Source organism: Dasypus novemcinctus, chromosome 31 (assembly GCF_030445035.2).
Source record: "Dasypus novemcinctus isolate mDasNov1 chromosome 31, mDasNov1.1.hap2, whole genome shotgun sequence".
In the NCBI taxonomy this organism is placed as follows: Eukaryota; Metazoa; Chordata; class Mammalia; order Cingulata; family Dasypodidae; genus Dasypus; species Dasypus novemcinctus.
In genome coordinates, this window is record NC_080703.1 from 19,728,545 (window position 1) to 19,744,049 (window position 15,505).

The 15,505-nt window shown below is 37.4% G+C and overlaps 1 protein-coding gene across 9 annotated transcripts in view; it reads right to left on the minus strand.

Moving 5' to 3' along the window:
* Nucleotides 1–15,505, minus strand: part of GOLGA4 (golgin A4) — a 148,231-nt gene that overhangs the window by 78,059 nt on the left and 54,667 nt on the right. For all 9 annotated transcript variants that reach the window (XM_071212816.1, XM_012530074.4, XM_071212814.1 and 6 more), the window contains 3 exons: nt 12,648–12,962; nt 11,049–11,096; nt 6,573–6,629 (listed from right to left, as the gene is read on the minus strand). In XM_071212816.1, coding sequence (XP_071068917.1) covers nt 6,573–6,629; nt 11,049–11,096; nt 12,648–12,962 — 420 coding nt within the window. The remainder of the gene's footprint in view (nt 1–6,572; nt 6,630–11,048; nt 11,097–12,647; nt 12,963–15,505) is intronic.

Genomic DNA, 15,505 nt, shown 5'->3' on the forward strand with positions numbered 1-15,505 from the left:
CTCCAAAAAAGGGGAGGAAGAGTTGCAAATCTGATCGGTAATATCCAGGATATTCAGAGACCTCACTTCTCTTTGAAGTGTCAGCCCATCTGCTTCTTGCCACAGACTTCCGCTGGTCATGCCTTCTGGCCAAGTCTCTCTCACAGTTTTCTTACGCCCTAAGTGAGTAAATCAGTAAGGCTGGGGCCTGATACCACAGCTAGCCCTTTCTCTTTTCCCACTGATATGGCTGAGAATGTTGATTCTTTAATTTAGATTAGGACAAGATAGACAGGAGGCCTATCTTTAACTAAAAGCCAGCATTGAGGAATATCATATGGGTATTTACCCATCTATTAAAAAAAAAAAAAGGGGGTATGTTTGTTTCCATGTGACTGTATTTTTATGAACATAACTTCCTTAGTCAGGAACTCTAGTGGAGAAGGGCTAAGAAATAGAGGGAAAAAAGGTATCCCTGGGAAGCAGATGTGGCTCAATCTATTGAGCTCCTGGGTTCATTTCCCAGGGCCACCTTGTGAGGGCAGGCTCACCGCATCTGCGGAGAGCTGATGCCCGCACCTGCGGAGAGCTGGCGCAACAAGATGATACAACAAAGGGAGACAAGCAGACACAGAAGAATGCGCAGTGAATGGACACTAACAGCAGACAGCAAGCAAGCCACAAGGGGCAGGGGATAAATAAAATAAAATAAATCTTAAAAAAAAAAAAGGTATCCCTGTGTTGACAGCTCTAATACCATTTTAAAACCCCTCAAAACCTGATGCCTAACCGCTGATGCACATTCTTTGCATTTCAATCATGACTGTTCTCCATTATAACACTACTGTAACACCATCTTCCAAGTTAATCTAGAAATGTGGAGTCCTGGGGTAGACCAGGAATTAATGTTTTGTTCCATCTCTATCTCTTCAGAAATGGGTATAAATTCTAATGAAGTGTTAATCCAGAAGAAATATGCAAATTTTCACTAAGGAAGGATAATTGTAATTATTTTTATCAGAGACCCAAAGCTTGATCTTGTCAGCGTAACAAAAATAAATAACACTGGTTTTCAAAATCATGTTTGGAATATTTTAAAGGATTGTTAAGAAATGTGGTAAATTATATAATCATTCTTTCATATCACAAAAAAATTAGGAACTGTGCTCTATTAATAAGGTTGTTTCAAGGACTTTTTCTTTATTTATTGATATTTGGTAACAGAATTAGTTTTTTTTTAATCTTTTTATTTTTCTAAAATACACAGATTACACAGAACATTACATTAAAAAATATGAGGCTGCAATATTTAAAAATAAAGTTTTCCAGAACCTAAAAAAATAAAAGCGAGCATTTTCAAGGGTATACCTTTGCCCTTGTATTCTACATTCTATGCCATTATTATTATGAAAAACTTCAAAATATTTTATTTTCATAGAGCTTTTATTGGGTTTTTATCAGCATGATAACATCTTGTCATTCTCATTTTGTATTTAATAACTGCTTCAAATTTATATCCGTCATGTTTTCAATACAATCGAATGCCTCCTTAATGTTGAAAAGCATCTGCATAGTTTATGAATGATATAAAAAATTCAGTGCTATACAAAGAGTTTTTTGCTCACGTTTAAAAAGTGAACGGACTAATAAGGAAAATACATTTCCCTAAACCTGCTAAAAAAATATTTTGTTAAATTACTTTTATTTTTCACACATATTTGCCACTTTGTCATATCTCTAGCCTAAGCTACTATTAAAACTACATATCATATGTATAATATTTCTTTAGCTGATTTATCACTAGACAAAAATCTAGAAAAAAGTTAACATAAAAATGTTTTCATTTTTGAAATACCCAATTCTAATGGTAATTATCAGTTTTTTGGGTTAAATTAATGGTTATTATCTAAAATATCATACTTTTATTCATCTAAAAATTTCATTATTTTCCTTTGTATTTCATCTCAATATAACAAATAATATAAAAAATAATAATAATAAGGTTGTTGCAAAAGTCTAGAAATCAGAATGAGTATAGCTCAGTGGTTGAGCATCTGCTTTACATGTCCCAGGTTCAATCCCTGGTACCTCCTCCAAAAGAAAAAAAAGACTAGAAATCAACATATCAACAAGAATAAAACTGTAATAATGTAAGAATTTCTTATATGACTAATTCTGAGGGATAATGTGGACCGTGGTCTGCCACTAATAACATCAAAGGATATTCTGCAGGAAGTTATGCCTGGTCTTGGTGACATGGACCATTCAAGAAAGATAATCTATACTCCCTTCTTCTTCTTTATAAGTTCTTTTTGAACCTATCTATACTTTCAGCATACACTATATATCTTGGACTAATAAAGTTCATAAATCACATACTGGTAGAATATACAAAATACTGAAATTTTTTGATTGCCCTAAAACTACCTGTTTCAAGCTTCTCAAAATAAACCTGGTTTCAGTAATATAGAAAAAAAAAAAGTAGCAAAAACAAAAACACATGGAGAATGTCTGCAACAATATACATAAAAAGGTAATCCCTGTTGCAGCAGTTTGATATAGTTATGAATTCCCAAAATAGATACTGACTTACATGTGTAAACTGATCTGTACCTGGGTGTGATTAAATTATTATTAGGGCTTTGATTGGGCCACGTCAGTAAGGTCCCCAAGGAGTGGGGACTCACAGATAAAAGACATGGCAAAGGACAGAGCTGGAGTTTTTTGAAGTTGGAGCTTTGCTGTTGAAGTTTTGATATGGGAGTCTTGAGCTGGAGCCCCAGGAAGTAAGCACATAGAGGAGCTTGGTTGTGAGGAAAGAGAAGCAAGCCCTGGGAAGAGATGAAACCTGAGTGTAGAGAGAAGCAAACCCTAGGAAGAGAGGAACCCTGGGCCTGGAACAAAGCAAGCCCCAGAAAGAGAGGAACCCAAGAAGCCTGAATTCTTGGCAGATGTTGGCAGCCATATTGCCCCAACCCGTGGCAATAGACTTTGGTGAGGGAATTAACTTATGTGTTATTGCCTGTTAACTGTAAGCTTCTAACCCAAATAAATACCCTTCATAAAGGTGAGCAGATTTCTGGTATTTTGCATCAGCACCCCTTTGGCTGACTAATACACTTGTGAACACCAAAATACAAATGGATGGAGAAAAAACACCTATAAATAACAGTAAAACATGCATGCTGTTGGGATCTGTACAGGAGAAAGCAGAGAAAAGCAACAAGATATCCAATGGACAAAAGAACAGAAAAACTCCAAAAAGTCATCAGGTCTTTTGTTTGTTTGTTTGTTTTGAGATACTGGGACAGGGGATTGAACCCAGAACTCTTATGTGGGAGGCCAGCACTCAACCACTGAGCCACATCAGCTCCCCTGTGTTGGCTCCCTTGTCTGTTTGCTCATTATTTGCTCATTTTCTTTAAGAGGCACTGGAAACTGAACCAGGACCTCCCATGTAAGAGTTGGGCGCACAACTACTTGAGTCACATCCACTCCCCATCAGGTAGGTATTCAATGAAAAGTGCAGCAGGCTAATATGAAACAACAGCTCAAACCAGCAGGCATAAAGGAACTAAAACACGATTTACCTCTCTAGGCTAAGTCTTATATTGAGGAAAAACTGCCGGGAGTGGAATAAAAAATTGAATAAAATATGATAGGAGAAACAAAGAAAAGAAAATGTACAGGTAAAAGTGGGTGAGGGGAAAGCCAGAAAATCTAAGCAAGCAAGCTACCGTTATTTTTAACACTAAACAAAAACGACTGTAAAAAGAGTTCTGCAAAATTAGAAAAGCTATCTGAACCAAGCCTTTTAAAAGTTTGGGGAGAGGAACAGCTGTAGATCAGTGGTTGAGTGCCTATCTCCCATATATGAGGTCCCCAGTTCAATCCCTAGTACTCTCCTAAAAAAAAAAAAGAGTCTGAGCAAATTCACATTAAAGAAAGCAACAAAATCATCAAGGTCAAAAGCATACAAAGTTACTATGAGGACAAAAGAGTAAGGAGAAGAAAATATTAAGAATAATAGCTTTTAGGGAGCAGATGTGGCTCAAGTGGTTGAGTGCCTGCTTCCCAAATGGGAGGTCCTGGGTTCAGTACCTGGTGCCTCCTAAAAACAAAAATAACTAACAAAAGCAAAAAACAAACGAACCAAAAAAAAACTCAGGGGAGCCAATGTGACTCAGTGGCTGAGAGCCAGCTTCCCACATACAAGGTCTTGGATTCAGTCCCCACTCCCAAAAAAAGAGTAGTGCAATATTCTATTTCAACATGAGCTAAAAGATATTTTTTAAATGATACAAGGTATAAAATGATACAACATAAGTGACAATTAGGAAAATCTAGAAATTAGGTCACAGAACTAAAGAGAATTAAAACAAATGGGAAAAAAAAAATGTTTTATAAACGGAGATTAAACCAGAAGAACAAAAACAAGGAATAAACACAACAGATGATGCATTAAGAAAACTAGAAGGTGAAAGGGGTAATGTTTAATATTTAAAAGGATTCAAAAGAAAGTGAAAATATGAAAGACAAAGAACTAACAAGCAAATAACAGAATTCCCTGAAACAGAAAACGAAGGAAGAGAACCAACAAATACTAAAAATTATAATGCAAGGAAAGTTTCCTGAAATAAAATATTTTTGAAGTACATACTGAAAGAACATACTATGTACCTAAGAATACCAATGCAGAACAACGAACATCAAGACATACATCCTGATAAAATTACTGGGCTTCAAAGAAAAATTCCTTTAGGCATCTTAGAAAAAGAGCACATGACTTATCAGAGACAGAAAATCAGATTATCATCAGACTTCTACAGCTCTACTTTATTCCTAAAGAAAATGGAGCGATATACTTAAAATACTTAAGGAAGGAAAATATGAGCCAAGGATTTTATATCCAGCAAAACGTAACAAGACAAACTGTTGTCAACAGGTAAGAACTCAGGGAATACTGTTTCCCTGAGCCTTTCCTAAGAAATCTACTAGAGAATGAGCTTTAGACAGTGAAAATAACTAGGAATACACTGGCATAAAACCGGTGGTGGGCATTAAATGTACCTGTAGAATGAAGACACAACAGGAGCATCTATATACACACACACACACACGTATGTATATATAAAAACATTTTAAATAGGGGAAGAAATGTGAACAGCAAATAAAAATTTAACTGTAATGGCTGATGGTGGTAATATTAGTATTGCTATTCTGACACCTGTGGGTTTATAAGTATGGGGATAAGGCAAATGAGTAACTCTGGATCTTCTAATTTTATTATCAAGTCCTTCAACAGATAAATTATAAGGAAAAGAAAGGATGGAAGGCATGTGTAGATTCAAAGAGACCTAATTGGGTATAAAAATTTTTTTAACTTAGGCAAAACTATAATGTCTAGGGATGTACGCTTGGGTGATAAAACTTTAAGGAGGGAAACGGACTTTGGCCCAGTGGTTAGGGCGTCCGTCTACCATATGGGAGGTCCGTGGTTCAAACCCTGGGCCTCCTTGACCCGTGTGGAGCTGGCCATGCGCAGTGCTGATGCGCGCAAGGAGTGCCGTGCCACGCAAGGGTGTCCCCCGCGTGGGGGAGCCCCACGCGCAAGGAGTGCGCCCATGAGGAAAGCCGCCCAGCGTGAAAAGAGCGAGCAGCCTGCCCAGGAATGGCGCCGCCCACACTTCCCGTGCCGCTGACGACAACAGAAGCGGACAAAGAAACAAGACTCAGCAAATAGACACCAAGAACAGACAACCAGGGGAGGGGGGGAATTAAATAAATAAATAAATCTTTAAAAAAAAAAACAAAAAAACTTCAAGGAGACACAAGGGAAGTGATCACTATCAATGTCAGCACAGTGGTTACTTTTGAAGGGAGGCGTGGCCTGTGACTGGCTTAGAACACGGAAGGGTTTTTAGGGTGCCTGGCAAGATCCTATTAATTAACCTCGGTGGTGATTAAAAGGATTTTCACCATATACACATAAGCAATTCATAAGTAATATATTTTTGTGTGTGATTTTCTGTACCTGTTTTATTATACATTTAAAAGGTTAAAAAATGTTTGTAATAAGTGATGTAAGAGAAATATAGCATGCCCCCAACCAGTAAAACCCATTACATCTTTCTCACAAGAGGATTGATGAAGAAATCAGTAAAGCACGATTCCAAATGATATTTACCTAGATTCTAATAATTTACTGTAAGAACTTCCTCCCAAAAATTACAATGCTTGTGATTTTTATCTTATTTTATGAAAAAGATTATTGGTTAGGAGGAGCAAAAAGAAGCCTAAAATACCTAATAGAAGTGTCAGTTATATTTGGAAGTTGCAACTGACTGTTCATATAAGCAAATGATATTACATTGCTAATTCAACCAACTCCACCTACAACATATACCTTAGGAAAACCATGTAAATTTATAAAATGTAAATATTGATCACTGATCTGGTAGGCCGAGCTGGTTAGTTATTACTCTGACCAATGAAATGTATACAAAACTACCCAGGACACACAACAGTTCTGATAAATATAAAGATTTAAGTGCTATTTTCAAAATACTTAAAGTACTAATCATTAAACTTACCTCTCTTAATTCTCCAATTCTCCGAAGTGCTTTATCCTGACTCTGACTTAATATACCCTTTGAGGGAAAAAAAAAAAAAAAGCTGAATCAAAAGACTGCATGACAAAGTAATACAAAGTAAGTTAAATCAAAAGTATTTTAAAATATTACAACTGTTTATCCAAAAATAACTTGAGGATGGAAGATGGAGCTGAAAATGTTCAGGATGTGACTGATCATATTAAAAACTAAAATTCGGTGTTACAGGTCTTTTCCATATGCTCACTGTAGTATTGGTTACACAATACTTCAAATAATATTTTGAATTTTGTTAAAATTCAAAGACCTAAAAACCAAACAAAAGGTCAATGTTACTGTATGTTAATTTAAAAATAAAAATTTGGAGGAGTGGAAGCAGTTGAGCACCTGCTTCCCACATGGGAGATCCCAGGTTCAGTTCCCAGTGCCTCCTAAACACAAAAACAAAACAACAAAAACACAAGCAAACAAACAAACAAAAAACTCAGGAGAGCTAATATGACTCAGTGGTTGAGCACCAGCTTCCCACAAACAAGGTCCCGGGTTCAAACTCTGGCCCTGGTTACCTCAAAAATTAAAAAAAAAATAAAAAACTTTAAAGTGAAATCCAATTCCAATATAATTTAGTTCATTGTAACCTATAATGTGTGGAACATATTAATGACCAGCTTACTCTAAAGGTTTCTGTAACTTAAAAACAACAGACCTTTTCAGGATTTTTTAAAAAGTCCACAAGAAATTCACAAAAAGGACTGTTGCTCACTAGTAATCATAAACAAAGTCAATACACTAAAAGAGTAATGCTGAAAGACGAAACGACTCATCCTTTCCTGGGTGCAACATGGGGAAGGAAAGGAAGGCATCTTACCAGTAGAGGAAATTCAACCTAGATAGTTATGGTCTATAGAAACCAATTAGCTGTATATTCTTATACAACATAAATACAGAGAAGTAAAGAAATGAAGGAATCTGGAGTGCAGTGGTTTGAGGCTGTATATTCCCCAGAAAAACATATTCTTATGGGTGTAGACCCATTTTAAGTAGGACGTTTTGATGGGACCACTTCAGATAAGGTGTGACCCACCTCTGTCAGGATGGACCTTAATCCTATTACTGGAGTCCATTATAAGAGAATGAAATTTAGATTGAGAGAAGCTACAGAAGCAAGAAAACCTGGAAGAGAAGGGAGAGACTAGCAGATGTCTCAGGTGCCTTGCCATGTGGCAGAGGAGCCAAGGATCAGTGAAAAAAACATCACCTTGATGATGCCTTGATTTGGATATTTTCCTGGCCTCAAAATCATGAGAGAATAAATTCCCATTTTTAAGCCAACCCATCGTATAGTATTTGCTTAAGGAGCCTAAGAACAAAAACACAGAGCTACACTGGTTTATATACACTAACAAGAAAAAAGCAAGGATACACGTAGGCAAATAGTTTGTTTATTAAGGTCCAGAGGAGGGTGGCTGCATTGTATTTACGGGGTCTTACAGGTAAATAAAACAAAAAACAAAGACTTTTTTTCCTTAAGTCATGAACACAGGTTTTGTTTGCTTTCAAAAAAAGTTTTTTAAAGTCATGAAGACACAATGCTGAGAAGGATGAAAAACTGCTGTACAGTGGTTACGAGCACACACTCTGGAGTCAAACTGCCAGGCAGTAGATCTTGGCTCTCCTCCCTTCCCCTCACAAGCTGTGCAGCAATGAACAAGCCACTGTCCCTCAATTTTCTCACCTAAACAAAAAGGATAATACTCTTGGCCCCCTCACAAGGGTAAATAAGGAATAAATACACCACAATGTTTGGCAAGCTGTAAGAGCTCAATATATAAATGCTAACTTCACGAACAGCAGTAGGAAAGGGGTTAGCAATACTTAAAATTTTAATTTCTGTGGCGCTATTGAAAGAAGGTTTGCTTATTTAATAAAGAGGTTTCTAGGCATATGCACGTAGGCATGTATACATGTGCAGATAATTTGGTTGGAAGCAACCGCAATTCTCTACCGCCACTTAGTGGTAGCATTACTTAAAGTACATCTAGAAATAAAACTCCATAGACAAGTCATAGAATCACAAGGAAGGTACCCAACCCACACTGTAGGAATAAGGTTAACCTTTTGAGAATTTATAGAGTATTAATAAGAAAATGGATTAAATCAGAACTACCCCCACCTCCATGGGCTGTACATTTAAGAAAATATTATCAAACTAAAAATTCTACTTGTTTTTAATAACTTAATTTTCACATTAAGGACAATTAAAACAATGAATAAACAATAAATAATAAAATCTGTGAACTTATTATATTCCAGACCAAAGCCAGGAAATGTAATGCTGTACTTAATAGAGACTGGTATTTATGGTAGGTTAATTATCTAATAAGAAATAATGCACACAGGGGAAATTAATTTTACCAAAACTCACTTTACAAATACCTTTTTGGTTATGTAATTAGTTTCTTTAAATAGAACAAAATACTAAACTGTCTTAAATAGCTCTCACTTTAAAAACTAAGGCTATATTGTATAAGTAACACAGCTAACTGATGGCACTGTTTGAACTGGAGTGAATATTTCCCCTTAGCTCTGACATGAATTACCATGTGGGAGACCTGCTGGGAAATTTTTGGCCACCAACAGGGTCACAGAGTAGGACTACACTGGCACACCCCCAAAGAGCTATATATCTCTTACCCATCACAGGGGTGGGGGTAGGTGTCTCTGTGACCTGGATAATCCATACACAATTTTTTCCGTAGACTAAACCTACAGGGAAATTTTCAAGCCAGCTTTTGCTGGTCTAAAAATGCATAGGTGGGAAACGGACTTGGCCCAGTGGTTAGGGCGTCCGTCTACCACATGGGAGGTCCGCAGTTCAAACCCCGGGCCTCCTTGACCTGTGTGGAGCTGGCCCATATGCAGCGCTGATGCACGCAAGGAGTGCCTGCCACACAGGGGTGTCCCCCGCGTAGGGGAGCCCCACGCGCAAGGAGTATGCCCTGCAAGGAGAGCCGCCCAGCGTGAAAGAGAGTGCAGCCTGCCCAGGAATGGTGCCGCCCACACTACCTGTGCCGCTGACGACAATAGAAGCAGACAAAGAAACAAGACGCAGCAAATAGACACAGAGATCAGACAACTGGGGGAAGGAGGGGAATTAAATAAATAAATAAATCTTTAAAAATAAATAAATAAATAAATAAATGAAAAATAAAAATGCATAGGTGTAGACCCTTCACTTTCATTTTCCTTTAGTGAATCATATAAGGAGTTGGCCTGTAATCGTATGATGCCAGGGTCTCCCGGACTACCCAAAAGAATTTTGTACTTTCGGCACAGGAGAGATGCGGATCTCGTGATTTATGCAAATGCTTTGCAGTTACCCGTGTAGCTGCAGCAAGGGCTCCGCAGATTACCCTCTTTTCTCTTGCTCTGCCTTACAGACTCATTAACACCTAGTGAAGGAAGCATATCTAACAATTCTTTTTCCTTCAGGTTCATCCCGTTCCTCTGTTTCTTGGGAGCACTTTCTGAGCCACTGGGAACACTATGCTTGGGACCCGTGATTCTAACAGCGTTTAAACAACACAAGATATGAGAAACTCGAGATGCGAAGATCACTGAGAGAGCACAGTGAGATGTCACGCGAGAGACTGCCATAAATGTGTTCGGCATCCCCAAACCAATGTATAGAACTTCAGTTCTTTTACTACAAATTAATAACTGTAACAAGAAAACATTACACAGATGTTCAATTATGTTATCAAACAGTAAAATATATACTGTATAAGTAATATACATAACACTACATATATTTCATACATTTATACTGAACTTTTTAAGATACCTCTATATTTCTAGCCTTCGTGTGTTGTCTGCAGCTTCTGCGAAATTCCCCAAAAATGTAATTTCTTATGCCAACCCATGTTATATTGAAACTGCGATGGGGAAAATCCCCAGGTGGAAGGGATAACTCTAACAGATTATCCCCACATACCCAAGAGCTTTACAAGCAGCAGCCTCAGGAAATAGACATTTTAGGAAAAAAAGGATGCTTGCATTTAGATCCTGATATAATAATAATAATAATAATAATAAAGAGCTGTCTGTTGCTATAATTTAAAATTTTAAATTGGGATATTCCTTTACCATTAAAACAAGAAGGAAACCTACATACACACTGAGACACTAGGAAACATGTGCAAGAGGCAAACATGCCTTAAATCTGAACCTCTTAAAAATTTCAAAGATTCATTGCTCAAGGAAGTCCATCCCTAACTGAGGTAAAATCTGTGGGATCCCTCACTCACTTTCTTTATCAAAACCTTCAGTAATGGTAAAATGAGGTTAAATCCTCTGATTATATTTAGAATTATAAAAAGGTATTACTATTTTACTATAAAGATCCTTTCGGTTTTTAAAATTGTATGTGACTCTATACACAGCCAATAAATCACTTACTTGTAGCTTTTTCTTCTCTTTTTGAAGAGTCTGATAAGCTGTAACAAGCTAAAATAAAGAAAAAGTCTTTAGTCATTCCTAAATAAATTCAATTAATTATTCTAAACTCTGCCAAACAATCTCTGTATGAAAGTTAAAAAACAAGTAAATCAGAACTTCGGAGGCCTTTTATAGACAAATTCATTCTAGTTAGATGCAGATAAAGCTGAAACTAAATAGCCCAGGAAATGCATTTCTGAGAAGTAAAATGTAACTTGTCTCTGTAAGTAAAGATGTTAAATCTCTGCCTACATGATCTTATTTTAGGCATCTCTTTAAATTTCAGTAGTCTCATTCAGAGGGTGGGGATTAGAGCCAACTTGCCTATTGCCAGGAGGCTACTCAGAACCTTGTCTCCGCCAGCACCATCAGTAACAGTATCACCTGGAAATTTGTTAGAAACAGAAATTCTTGGGCCCCACCCTAAACTTACTGAATCAGAACTGGGAAATGTGGGGGAAGGTGCAGGCCAGAATCTCTATTTTAACCAGCTTTCCAGGTGATTTTTTTTTTTTTTTTTTTTTTTGCTTTGAGCTATACTAAACCATGTAATCAATCTCTAAAAGTTCCTTCTGGTTATGACTACGGTTCTGTAAAAAATCTTAGGGAAATGACTTATAACCAAGAGGTGAAAACTAGTACTTCAGCTCTTAAAAGAGATGTTTATCCATATAAACTACGTATTTAAACATTCTAGCACAACTTGATGAAATTATGGATTAACAAATCCTTCTAAATCTATAAATTATACAGCTTTATTCATCTGAAGGCAAAGTGTATGATTTCAATAACTATTTGGAACCGACTTTAGAAGCACTTATCTCTGAAGCCTTGGTGCTTCCAAATACTTCTACTGACTACAGGCAACAATGGAAAATGAGTTCAGCAATAGAGATAAGAATACTGAAAACAAAATTCTGCCTAAAACCAGGACTCATTTTAAGACAAAATAGGAAAATGGTACTCAGGAAAAAAGGGGGGAGGGGATGGATTTAGAGGGGAGGGTAATGTACAGGAGTAAGCCAGCTTTCAGATGTCACAGCACAATTCTGTCCTAGGTACCTACAGTGGCAAGGAAAGAGAGACAAAGGCTATGGGCAGTCTGGCTGGCCTTTTGACAAAAGGAAAATGTTTTTTTATCATCCCTAATTAAGCTTCTAGACTCTACGGGCAGGGCGGCAGCACAGAATAGCAGAAACCACCAGAGAGTCCTAGATCAAATCCTTATTCTGCGGCCTTTGTGACCTAACAAGTTTCTTAACCTCTGAGTCTCCATCATCCATCTACTCCACAGGATTGGTGCAAAATAAAGCAGCATTTTAGGGAGTTATTGCTTAATGGGTTCAGAGTTTCCATTTGAAAAATTTTGGAAATAGTGATGATGGCTGCGTAACATCAGGAATGTAACTGATATCACTGATTGTATACACTTAAAAACCGAAGTTGGTTAATATGGCAAATTTTATAATATATATATTACTGGAAAAATAAAAATTTTTAAATGCACAGTGTTAATTATATTGTTGGCCCTTAAATAGGGAAAAGCCGTCACACTCCTACCTCAGAATATTTTCCTCTGTAGGTACTTAAGCTCCGTTCCATTCTTCGTAACCGGTGGATTAACTGTTCTTTGCTGAGACTGTCTGAACTCCCCAGGGAGTCCTCAGCCTCACTCTCCATATCAGAGGGCGGATCAAAGGTGACAGCAGAACAGTCCAGATCAAGTCGATTCAGGGACTCTCTGGAAGACGTTCGTACCAAAGACTCTTTAGAAGAAGATCGGAAGAGGGATTCTTTTATGGGACTTCGAAACAAAGATTCCACGGAAGGTACCCGAAGCTGGAGCTTCTGTGCAAAAGACTGTGTATCACCTGACTGCAACCAAAATCCAACAGAATGAGGGTTAAAAATACATGCATTTAGGTTTCAATTATTCTCTATCACCAGCAATAGATCTAGTAAATGCTATAAAAAAAATTCTATTTATATTCCTGACATTTTATGAAATGCGTTGTTTTATGAAAAAGTGCTGAGCCTGGATGCAGGTCCCATGTCTGCCACTTAGCGGCAGAACGACCTTCACTAAGCACATCTGTAAAATAGAAAGAAGCCACACTTCCCCAGCCATTTGGGCGTGCTGGGAGGATTCATCTGCTACCCGTAAGATCCGCGAGGGCACTGACCATGTGCACCTCAGTACATACCCACTGCCTAAAACATGGACATACACTGTGAACTGTGAACTGCAGAGTAAATTCAGGTGGGCGCCCGCCCTCAGGAGAGTCGTTATCGGGTAATCACTGATCACTTTCTCAGCACGAGAGGGGGAAAGGGATAAAGACGGGAAGGTAACTGTAAGGAGCTCATTTTGCTCAATAAGGGCGCATGAAGCAGAGTTCACCAGCAACATCTAACTCTGTTTTACTTACCATTCTGTCTCCTGGGAATAAAAATAATCATTAACAAGTCATGGAGAAGAGATGAGAGACCTGACCTGGAAGCCCTCTGCCCAGATCAGTTAAGTCCAAATTTAGAAACAGTTATAAACAAGAGCTGTTCTGTTCATTTTAATAACAAAGCATTTATTTGAATGATAATGAAAAAAATAATACAATGTAACTCAGCCAACTACTCTAAGCAGCATCAATATGCCCGGATCACAGGAGTCGGTATTTAATAGGCGTTTTCCTAGAAACTCATTTTCGTTAGTGCAAACAACAAGGTCACCTACAAACTCTCAAAGAAGCCAAGAGTGAAATGCTCAGGAGACTGCGGTCATATACAGGTAAAGATTACAGAAAAACAAAAGACTCTCTTTAGTTTACAAGTTTCCTTTTTCTCACGGATTTCAGAGTTTTAATGACAGTATTAGATAAGGTGGGAATAAGTAAAATGGGATAACATGCCCTACCCCCTTCAAATATCACAGGTTGTTTATAACAGTAAAAACTGGAAGCAACCCAAATGTTCACCACTAGAGGATACATTATATAAATTATACTACATGGAGGGAGTTTCAAGACATATTATTAAATGAAAAACCAAGAGTATAAAACACTGTGCACTGTGAACTCCTTTCGATTTAATTATATATTCTTTTCAATGTATATACATATTTACACAAACACCCTTAGAACCCAGGTCTTGAAGGCCTAACACCAAAGTTAACTAACAATGGTTCTCTCTTAGTGGTAGGATTTTAAACTTTTCTGTACTTTGATTTTTTCCCCATGATGTGCAAGTTTTGGCTTCATAATCAGAGGAAGGAGGGCAAGGTCTCAGGGAAAAGAGGGACCCTTATGCTCAAAAATTTTAGGAACCTCTTTACTAATTTTCCATTACCAGCTACCTCTGACCCATGAGAAAAGTGCCTTTCAGTTCACAGCAGACACTCTTCTTGCAAACTGACCTAGGACAAGCAAGCAAAGCAAGTCTGAACAACACTAGAAAAATCTATATTACTTTAGGGTCATCCAGATGCTAGTGACTAATGTCAAAGACATGTATTTGCAGAAGTTGAGGAGCTTACTAACTATCACATCTGCTATGTTTGGGAGTAACAGTTTTTGAGCTGTCATGACAGACTGCCTAGAACTATGTCAGTCTAGAGGTAAGTTTCAATAAGTATCAGCTAATCACCCAATATCTAATCCTCCCTTCTAACTTTTCACCAGACCCTAGTTTTGTTCAGGGCAACAATACACCCAGGTAAAAGCATTTATCTTGCCAAATACAAATTAAGGTCACAATGACACACCACCACACATCCACCAGAATGGCTAAAATTAAAACTATGGAAAATACTGAAGCACTTGTAAGGATCCACTGGTAGGGATCCACTGAAGTGCTGGTAAGCAATCCACTTTGGAAAACTACTCCTCAGTATTCACTAAAGCTAAACACATGCATAATCTCTGACCTAGCAATTTTACTCCGAAGTATACACCCAATAGAAATGTGTGAATATGTCAAAAACATAAAACTAGAGTTTGGTTGGGGTGATGGAAAAGTTTTAGTAATAGACAATGGTGAGGTTAGTATAACATGGTGAGTGTTATTAATCCTACTGAACTGTATGTTTGGAAGTGATTGAGAAGGGAGAGTATATGTCATATATGTTTCCACAACTACAGGGAGAGATGCTAAAGAAGCAATGACAATGAAATGCAATGCATGATCCTGGACTGGATTTAGTAATAGAAGAGAAAAATGTCCAAAAGAACATTAATAGAATAAGTGAAAAATTGGAATATAGATGGATGCTTTATATAATGTTAAATTTCTGGAAATTTAACCCAGCCATCCTACTTCTAGGTATATACCCAATAGAATAGGTATATACCCAATAGAACTGAAAGCAGGGACTCAAACAGATATTTGCACACCAGTGTTCATAGTGGCATTATTCACCAGCTGTA